Source organism: Momordica charantia (genome assembly GCF_013281855.1).
Source record: "Momordica charantia cultivar OHB3-1 chromosome 1 unlocalized genomic scaffold, Mcharantia_2.0 BLBB01000001.1, whole genome shotgun sequence".
Lineage (NCBI taxonomy): Eukaryota > Viridiplantae > Streptophyta > Magnoliopsida > Cucurbitales > Cucurbitaceae > Momordica > Momordica charantia.
Window position 1 is genome coordinate 13,487,479 of NW_028275157.1, and position 27,426 is coordinate 13,514,904.

A 27,426-nucleotide genomic window follows, 5' to 3' on the forward strand; every position below is an offset into this window, starting at 1 on the left:
TTTTTTATTACATCACTTATGGACCCCACTAAAAGTTTATGAAAGGAAAAAATTAGTCTAGTTAATACACAAAATTAAGTATTAAATAAACCATCAAAACTCATAAATTTCAACAAAAATATAATTACACTTATAAGCTCCATCAATACTAACCTATGTCTCATTTGTAGTTATTTAAAATTCCTATAAAAGGGATTATTAACTCGACTGAACAACATTGTGGCCATCGCAAGGTTTGAATACAAGATCTTAGGTGATACCACAAGACTCCATATAATAATGTATATTTCTTGAATGATTCTCTAAACAAAAACGAGTTAAAAGCTAAAACGAGCATAATTCAGCGGTAATTGATATATACTTCCAACAACGAGGTTGTGAGTTCGAATCCACTCCCCAACATATTGTACTACAAAAAAAAAAGGTCGAGTTACGAGATAAAATACCTATCTAAATCTATGTATAATACTTATCTAAATCTATGGTTTACTTTTAATGTAAATTTTTTTGTTTTTTTCCCAAAAAATTAAACTACAAATAATAATATTTAAATCCTTGATGATTTTCTTTAATTCTATATTAAATTATAAATTTAGTATTTTCTTTTTTTTTTTCCTTACTACTATAAATTTAGTACCAAAACTTTCACGATTACATCAAATTGATCCTTAAACTTTAAAAAATTTTAATAGATTCTCAAGTTTCTATCCTGGATCCTTAAACTTGGAAAAAAAAATATTTCTAATAAACCTTTAAAAGTTTAAATTAAAATTTGTGCCTAAATAGATCCTGGCCTATTTTATATATATTTTTAATATTTAAATGCTTATTAGACACAAAATTAAACCTCAAAAAACTAACGGTAAAATTAATGGTAGGTTTAGTTGAAATAGAAATTTGAAAACAATAAATTCAATAAAAACAGAAATTTAATATGTTTTGGTAACAAGATTGGGTAATTGAATCTAAATTTAAAAAATTATTCAATGTGTTTTTACTAATATATTTGTAAACTAAAGGTGGTTACGAACTAAATTTTAGTTTAATCTAAACTTTTATTAATTAATTTATTAACATTTTTTGTAAATTTTGTATAATTATTATTTTAGAAGATTATATAATTTAGAATACATTATATTTTACCTGTTTTAATTTTAACAAACATAAAATGAATTTATAATATAAAGTAATATATTTATCAAAATAATTTTGCATCTTGAATTTTTATGGTTTGGGTCACACAATCCGAAAACAATTTTAAAAAATGAATCTCTAAAATTCATGTCAAATAATTTATCAAAATCTGAAAACGAAAAATAGAATCTAAAAACAATTTAAAAAAACGAATATCCAAAATTCTTGTAAATCTATATTTCACTTGTCAAAATCTCGAAACAAAAAACAAAATCCGATCAGATATTAGATAATGATTATGTTATAGCCGTAATCTTGTTAGTAAAAAATTGGACAATATATTTTGTATTTCCTAATTTAAAATGGTTATATTTAAAATGGCAGTGGCGGACCCCACGGAAACTCCCAAAAACCTTTCAAATAGCTTCCCCCAACCTGGAGCGGCTGTACCAATCTGCTCTTTCACTCTAATTCCAATTCCGATTTCCTCTCTCTCTCCTCTAACTTCCTCAGATATTCATTTACAGATTCTCCTGATTCAATCCACCGTCGAAATTACCTGTTTCCTATTTCCATGGAAGAACACGAGTTCAGAATTCAAATTCATCCCCATCCCCATCCCCATCCCGTCTATTAAATCTCCCTCATCCACACTACTTCCAATCTGCTCTCTCCAGCCAATCCTCGCCAATATGCCGGAGTTCGCCGCCGCCGCCGCCGCCGCCGAGTCCCTGCCGGACCCGATTCTGTTCGGCAAATACGAGCTCGGAAAGCTTCTGGGCTGCGGAGCCTTCGCCAAGGTCTACCACGCGAGAAACATCGCTACTGGAGAGAGCGTCGCGATCAAGGCCGTGAACAAGCTCAAGGTCGTCAATGGCGGATGCTCGGCGCACGTTAAGCGCGAGATCGCTATCATGCGCCGCCTCCGCCATCCTCACGTCGTCCGCCTCTACGAGGTTCTCGCCACCAAGACCAAGATTTACTTCGTGATGGAGTTCGCCAGAGGAGGGGAGCTCTTCGCGAAGGTTTCAAAGGGGCGATTCAGCGAGAATCTCAGCCGTCGCTACTTTCAGCAGCTGATCACCGCCGTCGGTTACTGCCATTCCAGAGGAATCTTCCACCGCGATCTGAAGCCGGAGAATCTCCTCCTCGACGACAATTTCGATCTCAGGGTAACGGATTTTGGACTCAGCGCCTTGACGGACCAGATTCGCCCCGACGGATTGCTCCACACGCTCTGCGGAACGCCGGCCTACGTCGCGCCGGAGATCCTCGCCAAGAAAGGCTACGACGGCGCCAAGGTCGACGTCTGGTCCTGCGGAATCATCCTCTACGTCCTCACCGCCGGCTACCTCCCCTTCAACGACTCCAATTTAATGGCGATGTATCGGAAGATTTACAGAGGCGATTTCCGGTGCCCGAAGTGGACGTCTCCCGATCTCCGCCGATTTCTCTCCAGGCTTTTGGATACGAATCCCGCGACGAGGATAACCGTCGATGAGATTCTCCGCGATCCGTGGTTCAGTAAAGGATTTCAGGATCAGGAGAAGCTTCACCTCGAAGATTCCGCCTCTGATCTGTACGGCGATGTGAGTAACTCCAAATGCTTGAACGCTTTCGACCTCATCTCCTTCTCCCCTGGCTTCGACTTGACCGGATTGCTGAACGAGCCGGAGATTTCGGCCGGCGTCGAGAGATTCGTCTCCGCAGAGCCGCCGGAGAAGATTATTGGTAAAGTGGAGGAGGTTTCGGAGTCGGAGAGTGCGGCGGCGGTGGAGAAGAACGGATGGGGAGCTAAAGTGGAGAGCCTCGACGGCGCTTTCGTTGTAATTATAAATATTTTCCGATTGACGGAGGAATTGGTGGTCGTCGAGATTAAGAAGAAAGAGGTGGATCAAGAATTTCAAATTTGGAAGCACAAGCTCAGGCCTCAACTTGATTGCTTAATCTATCAGACGAACACGGCCTAGTGCCGCCGCCGCCGCCGCTGCCACCGCCCACCGCCGCCGGCTGTTCTAACGGATCGGAATAATTACCGACCTTCCGTTTGCCGTTCGTCTTCCTTCCGGGTTTCATGTACAAATTTTTTGCCCGGAAGTTTATTTTTTTCAATTTTGTTTTTTAAAAAAAATTCCCAATGAAAATTTTGTAAGTATATTACTTTTCATGGCTTCTGTATTTTAATTTTTATTTTCGTAAATATAAGAAATAAAAAAAGATATCAAAACGAACATAAGCTAAGCGGTTGAGGCACTTATGTACAAAATGAATTCTGAGAAAAGAGAAATATATCAAAGAAAAATAACTGCCAGTCCTAAATTAGAAAATAACTGCCCGTCATAAATTAGAGTGACTTTTATAATTGCATAAATAAATAAACTTCAAAAGTTTTAAAGAGTTAGATAGGTGCTTTTTTCGATTTTTTCTCATATATTTATTAATAACAACATTTTTTTGCCAATCTGTGACCAAAATATTACCCCTCTATAATGGTGTCGATAACTATTTTATTTTTCAAAAGAAAATATATTTTTTATTTTTAAAATTAGACTAAATTTTAAACATGTCCACAAAAAGTATATAACAAAATAGAGAAACACTCACATGAGTGAAATTGATTTTTCTAAGTTAAATTTTAAAATTCGTTATCAAACCTTACCTTAATTTTTTCAATGGAATATTTCTAGTAGTAATTACAGAAACTTTCGGCCTTGAGTCATTGATCAATAAGTTAAACAATAAACTAAGTAAAGAAACTCACATAAAATGCTAATTAATAGTTTTAATATTTTAATCCGTGGAATACTTTTTTCTATCTCGCTATTGGACATAAGCAATTGGCTCTTCTCACCGATTGTGGCTTCTAAAGTTTAATTGTGATTTAACTTTTAAATTGTGCCTTTTGGCTGTTAAGCTTTTAGTCATATTTTTGGGTCCTTTAACTTAGAATAAGAAACTATTTTAATTTTTATTAAAAAAAGATTTAGGTATGACGAATTTTATAAACTTACTTAATGAAACAGATTAAATTAACACATGTTTGAATCATATATATATAAGTTTTAGGTATCAGATTTAAGATTTAAATAAAATAATTTGAAAGTTAATCATTTATATATATTTATCAGCGTTTTAACTCATTTAGCTATGCTTAAGATGACCAACATTTAAATGATATTAGAAAACTTTTGTGTGCCAATATATTTTAACGCATCTTTTAATTATAATACTTTATTTGATAAAGGTTTTATGTTTCATTTTAAAAGTAAATTTTGAAACCTTACGTCAGTTTTAAAAATAAAATATAGGTTTCAAAACTAAAATTCTTAATTATTAAAGATGGACTAAGACTCGGAAACATTTTTCATTTAGGGTGATTCATTTTAGGTTTAAACATAAATATTATTTTAATTTTAATAAAAGTAATATAATAAAGAAAATATATATTGATATTATTAGAGGTAATTTAGTATTTCAAAATTATTTAAAAGTCAAATTGGTTCGTAAATGATTTTTAACTTGCTCAACTTTTAATTAATACATAATCAAATTAAAACAAAAAATTACTAGGAGCAATAAATGTTAGTCAATTCAGCTCTAAATAAAAATTTAAAATCAATAAAATTTAAAGTCTAAAACTCGCAAACTTAAACCTAAAAACACTTATCTCTAACTAAAATATCATAAATTTGAAAATTAATTTATCAATTAAGTTGGGCTTTTTGGTTTTTTAAATTAAAGAAAATTTTGTATATAATGCGGGAGTTTTCTTTTTTCCATCGTATTTAGTTTAATTAGTAAATATTATAAATTCACTTTAAGGGAGGATATTAATTTCACTATTTATTTATCAAATTGAAATTTTAAAGTTAAATTTGACTTAATTAAATACTTGATTGAAAAATGAGTTTTTTCTAAAAAATATAACGTGATTATTTTAGTTTAATATCAATGTTGGAATTTAGAAAAATTAATGTTTATAATAAACTAACATGAACCTAGTTTATTTTTCTATAGTAGCTAATAATATCCCATCTTTACCAATGGGATAAAAGTTACGCATGGAATTTGAAACCTAATCATAACCACTTTTGCCTTAGTTTATTTTAATAAAAAATAATTATTTTTTAATGAATTTAAATAGACTATAATCACTATTTTGTTGCTAAGTTAAGCTTAATTAAATTTGATTAAATTATCTATCTCCGACTAGGGTTTAGTCAAAACTAAAACTGATATCATCCCAAATTTATGAAGGCACATCTCGTGTGTAATCCAAATCAACTTCTTATTTTTAGATTCAATGAATTAAACGTATCAAATAGTTTTTGTTAGTTCAACAATTGTAAGGTAAGAGATCGAATCATTGATCTTTGAGATGATAATAGCTATTTTATCCACTAAGCTATGTTTGACTTGACTAATAGATTTATGTTTGGTAAACTAATTTTTGATTTTGTTACTCAAAACAACAGCAACACGCTTTTGGTGTCTTAGATTTCTGAATTTGCTAGCAAACATATTCGAAAATAGTACAAAACACAACTCCGCTTTTCGTTAAATTTATTGTGTTTTTAAGTCACTACTTTAATATCAACTAAACACACCATAAAATTCTAAAAGCTAACTCTAGGGCCTGTTTAGTAATGCTTTTATTTTATTTTTTCTCTTGTTTTTCCTTTCCTATTTCTTGTTTTTAAAAAATTGCATTTGATATAGTTGTTTTTTTGTTTCTTTATAGAAAAAAACAAACAAAAATATGTTTCCTAATTATTTCTAATTTCTATTCTTCTAAAATTTTAAATTAAAAAAGTAAAAATTTTATATGAAAAATTGAATATTAAAAAATTTTATGTTATATTTACATTATGATATCTATTACACATTTTATAAGTAAAAAATAATAAAACAATACTTTTATCTCTGTTTTGAAAAAATTTTGAAATAGGAATAAGAAATGAGAACTTTGATTTTATTATTTCCAAAATGTTTACACAATTTTGAAAACGTTTCTTAAAAATGAGAAACGAATAATATGAACAATTACCAAACACTTATGTTTCTCAAAAATTGAAAATGAGAAACAAAAGTTACAAAACCAATCTCTAAATTTATATATAATATCTAATAGAAAATTTTCATGATAACAATAACTATGTATGAGTTTAATACCAAAATAAAAAATATGAAAACGAACATAGCTCAACGGTAATCGATATATATCTCTAATTAAGAGATTGTGAGTTCGATTAATAAAGATTAAAACAATACAATCCAGAGTCTAATTCAACTTATTAAGACATATATCGTTGATCAAAAGATCGTATATTCAAATATCTACCCTGATGTGGTTGTAGTCTTAGGAAATAAAAACGAGTATTAGTGTAAGTTGATTACAATTATTATTATTATTTTATTTATTTAATATATATATATATATATATATTTTTTTTTTTTTTTGAGTACTTATTGACATTACTACCTTCATGTCGGATTGATCAAGTAAAGCAACCTTTTTCGCCCAATAATTTATTAACAAATTTGATTTAAATTATAAAAATATTTTAAAATTTGATTGGATCTTTACCTAAAAGACAAAGCCATGAACGTATGCAATGAATGGCCCACCGGAAACTTGTTCTCTTGGTTAAGATAATTCAGCTTTAACAGCGAGATCATCATTAATTAGTTACTTAATTAAATCTTATTTAAAATTTTTATTAGTTTCATATTTATACATATATTTCCCCCCTTTTTTTTATTGAGCTTAAAATTGTCTTTCATTAATCATCATCAATATGAAAACCTATCTTCGTCAATGATTGCTTAAGCCCCTTCCATTCTTATAATTATATAAAAATTATATTCCACATTTTGAAAATAAATTGTCCTTTTATTCGACGGTACAATACAATAATATATAAATATGTCAGCTTTATTTATTTTTCTTCTACAATAATAGTATATTGTATGGATTTTATATTACATTTAAATATATTATTCAGTGTTTCTTACGCTGTTTAGTAATTTCGTTTAATTAATAATATTGTAAATCTACTCACTAGAACTTAAAAAGTTAAAATTGAAAATAAGATAAACATATGTTATTATTTCATTTCTATCGAATTAATTTGATCAGTTTATTTTTTCCTATAAAGATATAACTAATTAAAACGTCTTTATTAATATGAAACATTTTAGATAAACTAAAATAAAACGAGAAAGACTTATATACATAAAGTTTATTATATCATACTATCATTTTGAAGATATGTAGAGATTCGTTATCCTAACACGTTGTGATATGATATAATGGCAAATATGAATGCAGCTAGAAATTTTTATAGAGAGGAGAGCACAAATGTACCTTCTAACATTTTGTATGTATTATCTTTCAATTTCTAAAAATTTAGGACACAAAGTACGTAGAGAGGCAAGAACATTTAAAATGTTTTAACTCTTTTTTTACCTATATATAATCTGAGATGAACTAAAGAGGGAGCCAATTACCTCCTGTCTTTTCTTTTTTTTTTTTTATCATACTCCTGATTGTAACCACACCAGTGATGATCCCCTCCAAATAACTAGTATGGTTATCGAAATTGTAAGTACCGTCAGTAAAATGAGTCTTATGGAAAGTCCAATGACTTCTAATTTTCAATAAAAAAAGTTGAATATGAATGACTGACTATTAACTCGATTTCTAAGTTATAACGATTATGTAGGAGAGATAAGTGAGTGATTGAATGCATAGGATTAGAACTGCTACGTAGAATTTTGTTCACCTGATAATTATTGGAATCCCCTTGGTCAATAATACAAATTACATTGCATTAATTAGTTATGTTAGATTTGTAATTAACATTCACACACACAAGATTTTGATTTGAATTTATGTTCTATAATTAGTATCATACAAGGGAGTAGAAAGAAAAAAAGAATCTCATTGGATAAGAGTAATAGTAATGATGGGGAGGGAGAAATAGAATCAAGTGCAATGAGCTCATGTGTGGGGCATGTGAGGTTGTAGGTGATAATGAGACATGGAGAATAAGATAGCCCAAAATCCAACTGATCAAGTGCTTCCCCTATCACCTCTTGCTTTTTGGAAATTTCTATGAACCACACATATGCATCAATTCATGCCTACTCCTATTCAATTCGAATTGTTTGATTCAACCTATACCTCTCTTTATTGTATTTTTATATGTGCGATTGAGATGTGAACCACCATTTCTGGTCGACTATAAGTTGAGAAGATTTTGATTGTGTAAATAAGGACACCTATCTTTATTGGTGCAAGACTTTCCGAGTGGAATCTAAAAATATGAAGATCTGGATCGAAAAAGAGATAATACTATATATTATTATAAGAAAGACGCGTTATCTTGTGATATATTAATACAAAATTTTTATTATTCAATTGATTAAGTTACATGTTTGGTCCTTCAACTTTAAGAGTTGTGTTTAAAATAATTCTAAAAGTTTATAATATCTCTTTGAAGTTACAAAAATTGTATCTCTTTGGACTATATACTTTACAAATTTAACAAGTTCTTAAATTTTCAATATTGTGTCTTATAGGTTACTCTCATTAATCCCGCCAATTTTAAAACTTTTATGTGATATATTGTCTATATTATTTGAATATTACCTGATGATCAGCTATTGATGTAGTTTAAGGTGCTAAGTGGCGTAAGCAAGAAATTAATAGAATTAACAATAGAAATCTATTAAATAAAAAAAATGATAAGTTGAGAGGCCTATTAAAATAGTTTAAAAAATTGCATGGACACTAGACACGACTACTCTAGAAATTGAGAGAGACTTGTTAAAAAAATTTTAAAATACAAGGGTCAAACACAAACTTAAAATTCAAGAAACAAACTTATAACTTAACCTATTTACCTATATTAATAAACCCGTAAATTAAATCGTTCGATGAACAAATTACTTTTTCAACCTCAGTAAAAGTAATTATACTCAAGTTGACAAAAATAACAAAGATTAATTAATTTCAACTTAAAAAGATATTAATCCACCGATGTAAAATACATCTATCGAATGAATAGGAAGCAAACGTAAGAGAGATGAACACATGGGGGTATGTTAGGTGTAGAGATGCAATCCTCCATTGATCATGACAAGTCCGTATCTCCAATTTCAATTTTTTATTCTTGTGGTCTCCAAAGTTGAAGGAATTTTATAATGGACATTCTTCCAAACTTCTTTGTTTTTCTTGTTTCTTTATCAATTATAAACAATATAACTAAATATTTGTACAATGTATAAGGTGTTTCTTTTGGGCTAAAAAGTTATATAAAATATAAATTAATAAGAGTTACAATATAAGCACGTAATTAATTATGAGTCTAATCATTGGACTATGAGCTTCATTCTACTTCTTAATTCTTTTATATATACACATTTAATAGAGGTTTCATGAAATCAAATAATTTAATATTATAACATTTGTATGTGCAAATTTAAACATAAACAACCAAGTTTATATACTAGATTTTTTAAACAAACAAATAACTCAATCCACAAATAAATAAATAATATATATAGATTGTATGGTCTAAGAATTCAACAAAGTTAAACTAAAAAAAAAACACAAATAATGTTATTACTTATAAAAACATTAATGTCAAAATTGACTTAATCAACCACACCAAAAAAAATCTTTTCAAATTTTCATTTATAAACTAAAAGTTTTAGTCCTGATTGGAAAATTAACTTGGCTCCAAAGGACAGAATTAAAAAAAAAAAAAATGGAGTGATTTGATAATTATTTTGTTTTTAGTTTTATAATTTTAAAAATTATGGTTGGTTTTTATACTCATTAGTAATTTTTTCCCATATCTTAAAGTATATTTTAATTTTCACCCAAATTTTAAAAATAAAAATAAAAATAACCTTTTTGAATTATTTATTTTCAAAATTTGACCTAAATTTTAAAAATATTAAAAAAAACTATATAACATGAACAAAAAATTGATAGGTAAAAGTAATGTTTATGAGTTTAATTTTAAAAAAAAAATAGAAATAGAAGTGGTTTTACATTTTTATCTTTTTTGGAAAATTGTGGTTCACATGTTTCATAAAACAATTCAAAATTGGAATATTCACGTGTAAAAGAAGAAAAAAATTATCTACGGATTTAATATCTACAAATGACACAGTCCACAATGTTTTATTTTCTCCCATCTAAGAATTTAAGGAGAAAAAAAATGCGAATTTTATTATTCACATTAAATTAAATTGGTTAAAGGGGTCCATAACAATTCCCATTCAATCAACCTATTTAAATTTCAATGCAAGTATGTGTATCACTCACAACTTTGTGTCCACAAAAATTTTCAGAATAAAATTTGTGTATCATCTTTGGCTATTTGGCATATTCTCAAGTCCTTCTCAAACAATTCATGTCCCAATCCTTCCTCTCGGCTCAATTCTCGATCTCTTTATTCGAGATTGTTTTTATTGTCATGGTAGTATCGTATTCTTGTAAATGAATCTCATATTCTTATTTAATTCATTTATGTTAAAATAATATAATTAAAAAATGTAGTGACTCCACATGTTATAGCATATTCTCTCTTGAATTTTGAGGCTTAAATCGCACCCTGCATTTGTTGTACTATCACGGAGAGATTCCTACGCCTTTATCCATTTTTTTTAAGAAAATAGTTTTTTTTGGAATATATATAAACTCACTTTTTAATAGAGAGTAAATAATTTAGACACGTTATCTTTTTGCAAGTTAAGTTGTGAATTATATTGTTTTTATAAATTTAAATTTATAAAAATAATAACAAATATATAGTATTTGATTATTCAAGTTGTTGATAATATTTATTAGTTTTATAATTTTTGTTTTGATTTTGAGTATCACCTAACAAATCAATTTTAAAATTTGGTAATCAAAATTATTACTTGATTTAAATGTTATATAATATAAAAAAAAAATTAATTGAAGAAGCTCAATTTGACACACATTTCGGCATATATGTGCCCTTGTCTATGAGACATTTGATTATGATATGTCATTGAAAATATATATAAAGACAAAAAATTAGGAAAGTTTTAACTCATTAATTTTCTTTTCTCTACTGCATATTATAAAGTTTTAAGTACAAATATAATTTTTGTATATAAATATGTTCGTTCATTAATTTCATAATTAAATTATTTTTAGGCTCCGTTATAAGCAGTAGAGTTACTTTTAATTACACAAAAATCGAGACCATAATAACGTTCCCTGAACTCTTCCTCGTCATTATTGATTTATATGGTTGATTATCAATAGTTCTAAGACTTTTTAAAGTACAATTTATTTATATTATTTCGTTAAAATAAATCATCAAATCCCACCTTATATTTATTGTTCTACAAAAAGAATTCATTTCATTATAAATTCAAAGTCAATTAATTTTTATAAAAATAAATTTAGTATTAAAAAGATTAAGTTGGAGTAATTAATTTTTTTAGGCTTAAAATGTTAAAATATATTTTTTTTTTGCGGATCAGAGATAAGTGTTTTAACCATTTGAGCTATGTTTAACTCATTTTATTCACGTTTCACATGTTTAAATCCGCGCGGTATTATATATAATGCGGTATATAAAATTAATCACGTTTTACATGGTTTTATTTTCTTCAAATTTTATATAAAATTACGATTTTAGCTTTTAGATTTTTTGAAATATTTATTTTAGATCATAACTTTTCAACAAGTATATTCATCATTGTTATATATTATTTTACCCCTCGATATCTGTCCACTCAATATCTACCTCAACCAAGTTATATGATTATAATATATGTGTCCACATTCGGTGCGTTAACACATATTTCATGAAGTCATGCTATCTATCTAATAAATAATTAATGACAAAAATAATGATGATAATAAAAAATGATTATTTTTATTTAATGGTTAGGAACTAATTAAACTAAACATTTTACAAGTTTAAGGACTGACATGAAATAAACCAAAAGATTCAAGGACTAAAATATATATTTTGAAAGTTTTGGGACAGACATGAAACAATTACGAGAGTTAAAGAAGATTTAAAACAACGTATAGTTAAATGCTATATATGAGAATGAGATTTATATCATTAACGGCTACTTACAATAATTTTTTTTTTTTGGGAAAAGTTTGATTGTTACCCTCTACTTAGGTGAATGAGTCAACTTTAATCTTAGAATGTCAGTTTCATCCATTTAAATCCTACATTTGAATAAAAAAAAACACATTGACCTTTTAATTAGTTGAATATAAGTATTTTGTTGCTAAACTTGAACATTTTTATCGGTTTGATTTTGTGACTAGGTTGGAGTATTTCCATGACTTGGACATTTTTTTTTACATGATTTTGATTTTTCTAAGTTAAATTTTATTTAATTATTGGTTAGTTTCACGGGCAATTTTCAAATTAAATTTTGAGGAAAGTATTAATTGCTACACTTCTTCAAATATATTTTAAATAATAAAATTGAAAGTTTAAAGTTTAAATTAACTCAATTGTCAGTCGAAAATGAAGTTTTTTCTTCACTCCTATTTTTCCTTTCTTTTTCTTTTAGTTGAAATTGATAAGTACTTCTTGATCTGAAACATGGATGGATATTTAACTAAATATTTAAAATTCAAGAAACTCCCCCATTCCTTCTTTAAATTAATAAATGAACCTCTTTAATATTGGATTCTTGTATCTTGTCGATTGACAATAGAAATATGGATAGGGTTCTTTGAGTCTTTGTTAAGTCTATGTTAATAGATGTATAAAATTATCATGGAAATATCAAGCTAACGAAATTTCATATCATAATCTATTTTTAAAAAAATAAAATAAATATTTTACTGACATGGGAAGAAGAACACGCCAATTAATGACGTTAACATTTAGTCCATCCACCGACCATGAAAATGGAAATGCCAAAACCAAACTCTTTGTTTTATTTATTTAATTGTTAAAAATGACAGTTAGAAAAAAAAAATATATGACTCACCAACTGGTTTATTTGGAATTGGCCATTTACAAGCAAGAATTTGATATTCAATTTCATCTTTCAAAATAAAAAATATCAATAGTAAAATAAATATAATAATAAATTATCCTTTCGGATTTTGTGGGGGATCTGTTTCAAGCTTTTAAAGCTCGAAGGAATCATGTTTAGCCAATTTACAACCTCAGATTTTTTAGAATTTGGTGTTTTTTTTTTTTATTTTTTGTTTCATTAAAAAAATTGTATGATATTTTGAACGTAAAGAATGAGTTAAAATATGTATAGAGGTCAAAATCATTTTTTTTAATATCTTTTTATTGAGTTTGCAAGTTTAAGTTTCTCCACGTCACAATATAATAACGTTTAAAACTCTCAAGGGACAACTTTTGGATTCAACCCTCAAATAGAAAGTTTGAAGAAGTCAAAAATTCCTTTTTCTTTTTCCTTCGTTGATGATTTAGTACATCAACAATGACCCAAATTTTAGGTTGAGGGGACACAAATACTTATCAACGTAACATACAAAATATCAGTTTTATACCTGAGCTTAGACAATGTATTACAAATTTTACTATTTGATAGATTTTTATTTGAAAATTTGTTGAAAAAACTATTCTCGTGTGTGAATAAGTTAGAAAACATATATATATATATATATTTTGTATGAAATAATTGATAAAATTTATAAAAAACAACACTAGAGTTGATATTTGGACTTAAATTTGTAAGTTTTGGCAGAGTTATTTAATGGTAAATTCTAGAAACTTGATTTTTATTAAAATAGTGAGTTTATGTGAGTTTTTTTTAACGGAATAAAGTGAAATTATGACATTTGTCTAAGTTCATGGTTATGCATTTAAATTTATTAAAAAAAATATGTTCCAATGATACAAATTTAATTAAACATATTTTGTTTAAAAACTTAATTGGACATAAAAGTTAAAATTATTTATTCTAAATGAAAAAAATACATTTTAAAAAAATATATTTAGAAAACCAAAATAGACTAACATTGGAATTCAATCACAAGACATTAAAAATATATTAAATTGAAATTGAGACTCAACAATAAAAATATATTTAGAAAACATAAAGAATAAAAATAATAATAGTAAAAACATTTTTAGAAAAAAAAATAATAATATTTTTAAAAAACAAAAAATTAAAAATATGTTTTCGAAAAAAACATGTCGTTGGAGTAGTTACTCGATTTGGGAATGAATAAAAATATATTACGAACACTTATTATCCATTGAAATCAATATGCCTTATGCACTTTGTTGTATACTATATTACATTTAATATAAATTGGGAGCACGCGGCCCTGATCTCAACGTGGATCCGTCCCTTATAATAAGTGGAGTAAGACAAGTGTTAGTTTTTTTTTTTTTTTTTTTTTTTTTGAAACAAGACAAGTGTTAGTTATGGCTAAGCTAAACTCATGGTTGGTCTTAATCCTAACCATTTATTCATATTGAAACTTATGACTAACATAATTTTGTTAGAGTCTATTTTTAGGAGGTGACTATCTATCTTTAATATCGTAAATAGTATATTTATAGTTTTAAATAAATTTAGTCAATTTTTAGGCCAATTATTTCAACTAACCTCATGCATTATTTATTCCACATTAATGACAATTAACTTTGGTTACAGATTCTACCATTTGAGCCTTAATTAAATTGATTTTTCATACTTCAAGATTTTTCTAAACTTGTAATTTAACGTAAATTGTATCACAATACAAATACAAAAACATTATAGCCAAATAAAAGAAGTAGAATTTGTCTTTTTAGGAAAAAAATAAATTACGTTTTTTTTTTGGTAACTATAACCATCCTATCCTCAAGTCAGCAACAAGAATTTATTTTAACTTATATTTAATATACACTTTGTCAAATATGCTATATTTGATTGTTTAATTATTCTTGTCAACCAGGATATAACTTGAGTAATTAGGAATTCATATATTTTTTTTCCTTTTTCTTTTTTTTTTTTTGAAAAAAAAGCTAGGAATTTATAATTCATAGGTTTAAATTCTCTCTCTTTCTAATATAAAAGGTATAATTAGAAAAATATATAAAATGGGCCACGTAGTCCATAATAGGTTGGCTATACAAATATGGGCCTGGCAATCCTAAGAACTTGACCATTTTGGGCCGGGCAAGAACAGATCTTTGTCTGGGCCGTTTATTTAGAATAGTAGCCCAACATTGTGCTTCTTGGGTTGCGAAAATCTCGTGAGATTATTGCCATAAAGAGCAAATTACATTAAGATTAAAAAAAAAGTAAAGAGAAAAGAAAAAAAAAATGTTAATTTTAAACTTTTTTTTGTCGGGTTCATAAAAATTGTTGTGTCATAGAGACGTTAATTTACTTCTTATATCCACGCGAATTAATAAGTACTTAAAATATTGGTGAAAATATCAAAAGGACGATCACTTCTAAAATATCTTCTATATATTTTTTGTTAAATTAAAGAAATATTTTGCTGGCATGGGAAGATGCCAATTGATGACGTTGGTATTTGGTCAATCCACCGACCATGAAAATGGAGTACCAAAAAGAAAACTATTTGTTTTATTTTTCTAATTTTTAAAAAGGACAGTAAGAAAGAAAGAAAAAAATAAAGACTTACCAACCGGTTTATTTGGGAATTGGCCATTTACAAACAACTTTGATATTCAACTTCATTATTTTAAAATAAAAAAAATATCAATTAATGACAGTGAGGGAAAATTATAAATAAATATAATAAAAAATTACTCTTTTGGATTTTGTGGGGAGAAGAGGATAAAAAAAAATTGCTAGATGGCGTATTGGAAATCTCTTTCAAGCTTTTAAAGCTTGAAGGAATCATGTTTGGCCAATTTACGACCTCAAATTTTGAGAATTTTGTGTTTTTAATTCTTTTGTTTCATTAAAAAAAGTATGATATTTTGGAGGTCAAAATCTAGATAGGTAATCATCCCATTAAAAAAAAATATAGCTTAAATAACTCATTTTGTTTAAATTTTCTCCTCGTCAATATGTAACTTTTAAAACTCTCAAGGGACAACTTGATGGTAAGGGTATTTCAAAGACCTGAGTAGAAAATTTAAGAATTTAAAATCGTTTCTCTCCTCTATGAATAAAAATGAGAATATGATTCTTATTTTTTATTTAAAAAAATGCTTTTAAAAACTATCATACTAAATAAGTTTTCCACATTAGAAAAAAAAAAGATTTTTAAAGTTTAACTTCAAAAAAAAAAATACATAAGTTTAAGATGGTCTAGTATCTAGAGGGAGACTAAAGAAAGCTCAATGAAGACTTTTTTTATAGTCAATTTTTAAAATGTCACTTTCTATCATTTATGTCACAAATAACGTATCTAAAATTTCAAATATATTTTGTCAATCTTTAGGTACCATTATTTCTACTATCTTCATGCATTATTCATTTCATATTTATCAAAATTATTTGAGGTTACAAATTCACATTCCCCATTTTGAGAAGGAAACTTCTACCATTTGAGCCTTAATTAAATGATATGAGAGGGCATTTAAATCTTGAATTAGAATCAAGTCTTCAGTTTGATTTTTATGTGATTACCCTCAAGTTTGATATAGTTGAAATATATTTGGATTGTAGTGTTTGTTACATACATGATCTACCAAACACTACAATCACATATGTATGTTGTATTGATGCCGAATTTATAGATATATAGAAATATTAATGGAGATGTCGACATGCTAATGAAATTTAATACTTTATCTGGTAGGATGTCTCACTAGTTTTTAGTTGTGATTTAATGAAATAATTAACCTTAGTAATCAAATTAATAAATTTATAAAAATATAAAGTCTAAAGTAAATGGTGTGATAATACAAAGACAAAACATTAGAAGTAGTCCAACAAAAGAGAACTAGAATTTAGCCAAACAAAAGTAGCAACTAGATTTTATTGGACTAAATTACAAGTTTAGTCCCCAAATTTTTAGAGTTACGTCTAGTAGATTTTTAAATTTTATAAAGTATCTAATAAATATCGAAAATTTTATTTTGTCTAAATAGGCTCTTTCGGCCTAATAGAGATTTTTTAAATTTTAAAGACCTATGAACACAAATTTAAAAATTCAACACTAAATATTTGGTATAATTCTAAAAGTTCATAAATCTATTAGTCTTTTTTTAATTCAATTACATATTAAACACAATTTTAGAAAATTTTTATTCTCCTATATTTAATATACACTTTGTCAAATATGCTATATTTAACGGTTGGAAAAATTTTTCCGATCAAATATAGCTCGAGTGATTAGGCATTTGTGTATTTTTGCTCCTAAGTTTTAAATTAATACTCTAAAAAAACTCCAAATAGTTCATACAAGTTTACAATGCTTAATGAACTGGCTATACAAGATAGGGCCGGCCTATTGTAGTATGCAAGCTTTGGGTTCTGCGGCCCAAAGAAGATGACTGGGCCGCAATTGTTTTGTGCTGGGCCCAATTTTTTTTTGCCCGGACCGCTTAGGCCGAAATAGCAGCTCAAAATTGTGCTTCATCACAGTTTGTTGCGGAAATTGTTGTGTGAGATTACGAAAAGGGTTTCTTTTATTAATATTTTTAAGTTAGTCATATTAATGCGTTCATACAAAAATTTATGTTATAGCAATTTTTCTAATGTGGAATTTGTTGATTAATTATTTGTCGTGGATGTTCTTTTTTATATTATACTAGTTAATTATTCATTGAAATTTATTCTCCTAGGTCACTATAATGCAAATGATTGAACTACACTCAGAATAATATTGGTCATAAGTAAAGCTATAATCTACCAACTAAGGAAAAAAAAAACCTAGTAAGCTGATCAAGGTTATGCTATGTCCTTGGACTTACGAAAATATGGAAGGGCTACTCGAACACAAACTCTATAGGTTCAACACATAGGCCATGCACCATAAATCAAGTCTATAGACGCAGACCAAGAGGCTGATCCCAAATGGCCAAGCTATAGTCGCACATGGGAGGCCCACACGTCGAGTCCTCTTGGCGTCATTTAGTGAAATGAATCCCTAGAGTTAGTGGACTCTCTCCATTATTTGGAAGATCAATTGGGCTATCCAATTCTAATTTCAAAGATTTCAAGAATTAAAAAGAGAAAATGTTCTGAAAACAGTAAGTTTTCTATCTATAAATAAAGATAAAAGTCTCAAAAAGAAGATAGGCAACAAAAATTGTAATTTTATTGACCGAAAGGTTTGGTCGAATCCCTTTATTTTAGAAGATTGATACTGATTTGACCATTAACTCAACCAAATTTACACATCTACGAACTTTAATGGTATCGGTGAGCCATATACATAAGATGGAAACTCCAGCCCACTTATATCTTAATCAAAAAGGAGAAATAAAAAGTGGGAATAAGATTGAGATAGGGAGAACTCAATGTTCTTGTCAAAGTAAGAAATGCTTTCTTCATTTCCATTCTGGATAATAAAAATTTCTTCTTTCTTTTAGAAAAAGAATATTCCAAACCTCGTCCCATTCAAACATACTCTCTTAAAAATTTTAATTTAAAAATAAAATCAGGAATGATAAAATATTCCCTCTCTTTCATTTTTTACGTCCCCATGTCCCTTTTTACAACCGTTACAGAATTATAACATTAGATCCACTATGTAGTTCAGTCCCTAATTCGGTTGAGTTCAAGCTATTCAATCGCATTAAGCATTAGAGAGTTCAAGTGTCAACCACCGAGCTTTGCAATTCGGTGTCGTAAATCAGGTATAACAAAGTGACATAGTTCACTGTGGCATACTATATTTTATCCTTCCATAACTAATATTCAAAAAAATATATATAAATGCAAAATTATAGTGCAAACAAATAGAGTAAATACTTCTACAGTACACAAGTTTTTCACCAAGATAGATGCTGACTAATAAATACTTAAGTATTTCTTTTTATTTTAATAATGGAGAGTGAGGTAATGGTATTTGGTAAAGAATTCACAAACTTTCATTAACAAGTCATAATCCAATAGCAATATATAAATTAAAGGTGACAAATACATATTAATTAATTAATTAATCTTAGGTAAAATTTATTTGTGTTTTCCATTTTGGAAGCCAACAAGACTACATTAATCAAATCCCACCGTCTTTGGAAAATGTCCTTTGTCCTTCACCGGCAATCTATTAAATATTTGAGACATTTAAGAAAAATAATAATTCTTTTTTTTTCCATTTTAATGGACCATTATGGTCTCTTTCTAAGTCTATGGTTTGTCTTGAAGTTTCAAAAGCAAACTACTTTTATGTTCCAAAAAAAAAAATTTTACTTTTTAGGTTTCACTTTTCACATTATGTTCGAGAAAAGATTTTTTTTTAGTAAAAAAATGTTAATAATGATAATATTTTTTAATTGAGATTTTGGAAGTTCTAGACAAAATTTGGACACCATTTTATTTTTAGTCTTTATTTTTGAAGATTTTGTTTATGCTCACAATTTGTTGGGTGCTTTATCATATATTTTTTTAAAAAATACATTGAATTTTTAACTAAATTTCAAAATAAAAAAACAAGCTTTTGAAAATGACTCAATTAACAAAATGTCTTAAAAAGTAGGTATTTGACAAAGAAATATATGGGTGAAAGTAGTGTTTGTGAACTTAATTTTTAAAAGCAAAAAACAAAGAACAAAATGACTATAAAAAAGGCTTAATTTTAATGATTTTGGTTATGATTAATTTTAAGGGGAAATCTTTTAGTCGTTAATGTTTGAGAGTTTTTTAATTTCATCTATACTATTTACAAAGTTTCAATTTAATCCTTATGTTCTAAATGTTTTCAACTTAGTTTCCAATCATTCGTGAATCTTAACATTTGAGTGATGATGTGACATTAAGTTAATCATGGAAATTTAGAGTATAAACAATGTCTATCAAGAGAAGAATACTAGAAATTCCCTGCCAATTTCTTATAAACTTGGAGGGAGGGGGAATTATAAATTTTTCCTTCCTTAGATTACCTTTTTCATCTTCTAGATTTATGTCTATGTCATATAAATTTATCATCAATCAATTTTAATATTTACCAATGATAAAAGGTTAAATTAAAAAAATATATATATATCTATTAGAGACAAAAACATATATTTAGCTTAAATTTGATAATATATGAAGATTTAAACTAAAAACAGAGAAATTTTGGCTTTTTTTATTTGATATAGAATGGGTTGTCAATTTTTTTAATGGATCCCATAATCAAATATTTTCCTCCTTTTTTCTTTAATTCTTCCTTTAAATAGTATAATTAAAAAGTAATTTTTAAGATTCTTTTAAAACATAAAACAAAATAATAATTTACTATTTTGTTGTGTTCTTCACATTGGAAAATTTTTGTTAATGTACCATTGATGAATAGCATTTTATAAAATTAATATAGTAAAACAGAAATCAAAATGATATTTTCAAAAAATCAATACAAGTACGTTGATGGTGAAAAAAGACACACATATAATTAATCGAAGTGTACATAAGTTAACTTTAACTTTAACGTCATATTTATTTAAGAAGTGTTTTTAAAATACTCAGTTTAAAAATAAAAGGAAAAAAAAAAACACTCTTTCTCATGTGTAAAAAAGAAACGACAATTACCTTAAAGTCCTTGGTCTCCATATTTTCAAAATACTTGTCAAGAACATCTTTGCAAAACAAAACATATAATATTAGATAGACCACTTTTCATTTTATTTCATTATTACTTTTAATAATGGCCCCTATTTCAAAACCTACCTTAAAAAATCCCTTCCACTCAAAACTCCATTGGCATGTGTATGAGATCTTGTTCCCAACTTGTTTTGCTCCACCATCTTAATTAAAAAGGGCAAAAAAGAAAAAGAAAAAAAAAGAAATTACTTCTTGAGAGATTTTTTTGCTATGGTTCACGTTACTTGTTTTTTTGTTTTTGTTCCTGTTCCTATTTTCTCGTTTCCTGGCAATTAAGAAAAACAAAATTATGTTTGATGATGGTTTCTTCTTTCGTGTTATTTCTTTTTAATTTTATTGAAAAGGAAAAGAAGCATATTTGATAACCATTTCTTGTTTATTATTCTCTAAAATTTTAGATTAAAGAAATAAAAGCTTTATATGAAATTTATTTTTTCAAATTTAAATATTTAAATACTTTATCTTATATTTATTTTTTTATATATATATTATGCATTTTAACAATAAAGATGATAAAATAATATTTTTATTATGTTTTGAAAAAAATCTAAAAACAAAAACGAGGAGCTCGATTCTTTGAGAAATATGAATAGTTAAAATACTCTTAAAAATAAAAAATGAGAAACAAAAAATACAAACCTACCTTTCATATATCTATTTTATTTTATTAGGGTAAAAAAGACAAACTCAACCAAACCACAGTTTAATTTGCTCCAAGTCCTAGACCTAATTATAATCACCAATTACCAAATGTTTCCCACTACACCCAGATTTGAAATCACTTTATATTTTAAGCCTTCCAATTAGGGAAAAAAATAAGTTATTTTATTCTCATATGGTATGTCTGGTAATATTTTAAACTTTACACCCACTTAGGGTTGTGTTTGGCATGATTTTAAACTATCTATTGAGGACCAAGAATTTTGTTTCCTTAATTATTAGTGTTTGGTTAAAATTTCAAACAGCAATTAAAAAAATATACTTTTAAAGAATTAACAATATAAAAGTAGTTTGAGATTTTCTAGTAATAGTTAAAATGATTTCAGTTTTAGATGAAATATTTAATTAGGTTTCTTCCAAAAATGATAATAATAATGATAAATAAATAAATAAAACTTCTAAAAAATTCTTCTAACTTTGAAACATATTTCTGTCTAGAGATCTCAAACTCACCCTCCGTCTAAAACCTGATAATTATTAGAACTCATTTGATAACAATTTTATTTTTTTATTTTTTGTTTTTAAAAAGTAGGTTTATCCCCTCACAATTTCTTTACTTTTCATGTATCTTAAAAATATATTTAATTTTTTTAACCAAATGACGAAAATATGAACAAAATTTAAAAATATATATATTTTTTAAATTTAACTTAAATTTTGAAAAAAATTTTAAAAAATATATGATAAAGCTCAAAAATACAAAAGTTAAAATAGTGTTTATAAGCCTAATTAAAAAATAAGTGATTATCGTGGATTAGTGGAAGTCCCTTCACTTCATTAACTTGATATAATAATTTAATGTGGGGATAAGTCTTTAATATCAAGTACTTAATTTTTACATTTGAACTATATGTTCATTATTACATTATATCTTCAAATTTTTTAATTATTACATATATGAAATTTTTTAACAAAAAAAATTCATCTAAGCGTGGTAAAATTTCAAAATATGAAGAGATTAATCTTTGAAAAAATAAACATTTTAAAAGTTATTTCAATGGGATATGAACAAGCTTTTGAAATTTTTACTTTGTGGTTGGAATCAATTATTTTCTATTTTTATTCTTTAGATTGTCTTATGCTGTTATTATTACATATTATAATCTAACCATTCAATCTTTTTTATATATGGAACTCGGGGAGGGGGGGATGTTTTTTTTCCTGCCAAAAAATTATTTGAAAAGACAATTTTTAGGGAGAAAAACCCACGAATAAAAGACATGTCAAATCTAATTACTATTAAATGATTTATGAAACATAATTGAAATAATTCTTTTAAATACTTGACCAATTGAATCAAAGTTTATGTTAGATATCAAATTCAAAAAACAAAAATAAGATTACAAGTTGAAGTTGCATAGTACATAGAACATGGACTTTCCAAAAAAAAATCATCGAAGTTTTATTTCAAGAAGATTATATTAAAAATAGGTTTAGATATTGTTTTGGTCCCACTTCCTTTACTTCATGTCAATTTTGGTCGCCTACTTATAAAATATCTATTTTAATTATTGTATTTTTAAATTTGATTCAATTTAGTCTCTATATTTTCAAAACATTTGCTTTGATCTTTGTACTTAAAAAAAGTGACTATTTTGGTCTCAATTTACAAAATTTTGACATAAATTCTATACATAATCGAAATCTTCTAATACAAAAATCAACGACTACATTTCAAGAAATTTTGTGAGTAAATTGTAGTGTTGAAATTGTGATTGAAATATATGAAATAAAAATATAAATGATAAATTTTTAAAAGTACACATAGTAAACTATATGTTAGAAACGTAGATGAACTAAAGTTCTTATATTAAAAAATTATATTAAATAATTTAAATGGTGAAGTTTTCCTCTAATTTAGTACTTCTAAATTTCATATTATAAGATTATGTATACATAAATTTAGTAGGCTATATTTTACCCACGAATAAAAGATAACAATAGTTTTCTCACACTGAAAACTCCTGACTTTCGACTGTGGCATAGTTTTATTAGAATGAAGTTAATTTATCTATTAAATACAATATAAATATACCAATGAAACTACACCTAGTTTAAAAATTAATAGAATCTTATAAATAAATAAGTATTTTTCCACGATAATTTATGATTTAACATCTTTTCTAAGATGTCAAAACAAGCATAGCTTCACGGTAATTGACGTATATCTCGAATTAAGAAGTTGCGAGTTGAATCACCCACACCCACGTGTTATACTAAAAAGAAACTCTCATCTTAAGATATTTTACCTAAAACGAAAAGGCAAAATCATTGAGTTTAGTTTTTAGAAGTTCAACTACATCTAGAGTGGTGATTCAACCTTCTACATTTTAGGTACTAATTTATATAGAAAGTATTTTTCAAAAAAAAAAAAAGAAAGAAAGAAAGAAAGAGAAATTAAGAATTACCCAAACAAGAAATTAAGAATTATCTACTAGTATACAGCTTAATTTTATTCATATAAAAAAAAGGAAAAAGAAAGTCAAATTTCTAGAGTTTTTGGGTATTCCCTTGGTGAGGCACTAGAATTTCCATTGGACAATTGGGTCTCTCTTTGGTCATCATTATTTCTGTTAGAAGAATTTTGATCAGATCGGAGTTTCTTCAAAACGGCGCCGCTCCAGTCCCACAGATGCAGAACCACGAACGTTCCAATTCCTCCGATCAAACCATAAGCAATCGAATATGTCAACGGCATCAAAATCATCGTCAAAAATGCCGGAATCGCTTCTCTCATATCCCCCCATTCGATCTCCACCACCGATCTCGCCATCAGAACCCCCACCAGAATCAGCGGCGGCCCCACCGCCCACGGCGGAATCGACGCCAAAAGCGGCGTGAACCACAACGCCAGAAGAAAGTACCCCGCCACCGTCACCGCCGTGAGCCCCGTCCTCCCGCCCTCCCGGATCCCCGTCGACGACTCGATGTACGCCGTCACCGGCGAGGTCCCCAGCAGAGACCCGACCACGATCGCCGCCGCGTCCGACATGAACGCGAAATACTGCCCCTCGAAGTCGCCGGCGGCGTCCGTGAATCCGGCGAATCGGGCGGTGGAGTACAGAGTTCCGGTGGTGTCGAGAATGTCGACGTAGAGAAAAGTGAACAGAGCTTCCCAGAAATGGGCTTTCCCCAAATCGGCGAAACTCAGAGCTGCGGCGGTGGTTTTTATCAAATGCACGTCGACGACCTTCTTGAAATACCCGTACGCAGTGTCGCCGGCCGCCGTGGCCGGAAACGCCGTGACCGCCGTGTTTCGGAACCACGAAACCGCCGTCACGAAAACGACGCCGTATATCATCGCGCCCTTAACATTCTTAACCAAACAGTACGCGATGATCACGAAACCCACGACGCCGAGCCAGAACGTGGGGCTTTCCATTCGGCTGTTGAGGCACAGAATCTGATCCGAAACGGCGCCGTTTGGGAGCAGACTGACCGTTCCGTTCGGGGCAGTTACGACCGCGGCTAGCGCTGCCCGTGACTCTTTCGGGCAGGCTCCGACCGTGACCAGCGTCGAGGCGCTGTACCCGACGAGTCCGATTCCTTGATTGCTCTGTAATCCGATGAAGGCGAGGAATAAGCCGATTCCGGCCGCGGATGAGATTCTGACAGGTTTCGGCACGATTTTGGCGAGTTTTGCTCGTAATCCGACGGCGGAGATTAAAAGGAAGATTAATCCCTCGATGAAAATCGCGGTTAATGCGCTTCGGTACGGTAAATGACCCGACCCGTGAAACCCGACTACGGTGTATGCGAAATAGGCGTTGGTCCCCATTCCCGGAGCCAGGGCTAAAGGAAGATTCGCGAAAATTCCCATTATGAGACAGCCGACGAGGGCGGAGGCCACGGTGGCAACGATCAGATCTTTTCGGGTCGTTTCGAGGCAGGCGGAGTAACCCGGGTTAACGGGTCGGAATTTGCACGACCCGTCAGGGTGGGTGACGCGGCGGTCCGGGCCAGTGCAGGCGGAGAGTGGGACGGTCGGGTCGGAGCAGAGGGGTGTGCAGTCGGCGGCGGTGCACGTGCCGCCGGAGTCGGTGAGGATGCTGGCGTTCACTGCTAGAATGTAGGCCATGGTGAGGAACGTGGCGGTGCCGGCCCGGAGCTCCGTCGTGAAGGTGGTGTTTCGTTCGGCGAGTTTGAATCGCTTTCCGATGCGGGTGGTGGCGACGAAGGAATTCAGCCGTGTCGGGAAAGATCGTAGAGTTGTCGCCACCGCCGGCGCCGCCATGGAAGGGGGTCGTTAGTAGGAATCTGCAAATTACAAAGGGAGAGTGTGAGTATGTTGAAGTTCTTCAAAGTTTCTGTGGCCAATGCAACAGCTATTTATTTATCAAGTAGAACGTGGCAACAGTGAAATAAAGTCAAATTAATTTCTAGGTTTTAAATACCATGCTCCCATATAAGCTATGTTTTTCTTTTTCGTTTTATTATTATTATTATTATTTGTTAGAATATGATATTTTAGTTTCTTTGTTAGCACTCAGTTGAGGTTGGGGATTTCAACTTCGAGAGTCGAGCTACGCTGGTATTAACACATTTTAATTAGTTGTATAATGGTTAAATTACTAATTTAAATCTCTCTATAATTTAGACTTTATGTTTTAATTTGTTTATTATGATTTTTATAGTTTTCAATTTGGTTGTTTAAATATGGACTAAGTTTGATTAATTTGATCCTTATATGTTAAAAGCTAAAATTCCATGCGTTATTATCATATTGAATACGTAATTGGTACCGCTTGCAAATATAGCAGAAAGTTAACCGTTCATTAAAAAAAAAACCATTGTTTTTCTTATTTGAAAATATAGTACAAATAGAAAGTTCGACCCAAAATATAAATGATATACTTAATATTATGTATCTCTGTAATATCAGTGATATACAAAAATGAAGTATATAATTGATATATTTAGTGTGACTAATATACTTCATACTTGATATATCATTTATATAGTGATATACTTTATATTTGATATATAACTAATATACCTAATTTTAAGTATATCACTGATTTGTTTGATATACGAATAAGAAACCGACAATGTTAGTTAAATCAAAATCTTCCCCTAGAAGAAAATTTATTAGTGATATATTTAATATAAAGTATATCATTAATATATTTGACTAATATACTTCATATGTAAATTAGTATATCAGTAATATACTTCATATTTAATATAAAAGTTTTTTTTTTAAGAATAATATTAGATATATAGGTTGTGCTAGTGATATGTCTAAAATGAGATACTGATATATTTGATATAGCAATAAGAAATATTCAATGTTTTTTTCAATAACAATAATAATAATAATAATAAATTCAATTAAAATAATTAAATTCTTATAAAAACAAATGCAATATTACTTAAACCAAAATCTTCCACCAAGAAACATCAATGATATACTTGATATGAAATATTTGATTTATATATATGGTGTAACTAATATACTAATTCATGTTAGGTATATAAGTTATTTATGTTTTATATCTAAAATGTAATTATATATCACTGTTTGATACATAAATAAGAAGACTTCAAGGTTACTTAATTAAAATCTTCAATCTAAAGGACATTTATTAATGATATATTTAATATGAAGTATATTATATATTTAGTGTTACTGATAAATCTCATTTTAATTATATCGCTAACATATTTGATATACCAATTAGAAAACTAAAATGTTACCTAATCCAAAATCTTCAATTCGAAGGAGATTTATCAGTGATGTACTTAATATGAGGTATATCTACATTAGTACATCAATTAATAATTGATATACCTAATATATCAAATATATCATCGATATACTTCAATTATATAAATTATATC

The 27,426-nt window shown here is 28.7% G+C and overlaps 1 protein-coding gene and 1 pseudogene across 1 annotated transcript; one reads left to right on the forward strand and one right to left on the reverse strand.

The window, feature by feature from the left end:
- The first annotated feature begins 1,567 nt into the window (after positions 1–1,567).
- Positions 1,568–3,301, forward strand: LOC148213295 (CBL-interacting serine/threonine-protein kinase 14-like). The gene has a single exon (XM_088122696.1). It carries the CDS (start codon positions 1,827–1,829, stop codon positions 3,102–3,104), a length of 1,278 nt encoding a protein of 425 aa, XP_087978822.1. The 5' UTR covers positions 1,568–1,826; the 3' UTR covers positions 3,105–3,301.
- Positions 3,302–24,005: 20,704 nt separating this feature from the next.
- Positions 24,006–26,143, reverse strand: LOC148213296 (adenine/guanine permease AZG1 pseudogene; annotated as a pseudogene).
- Between the last annotated feature and the right edge of the window lie 1,283 nt (positions 26,144–27,426).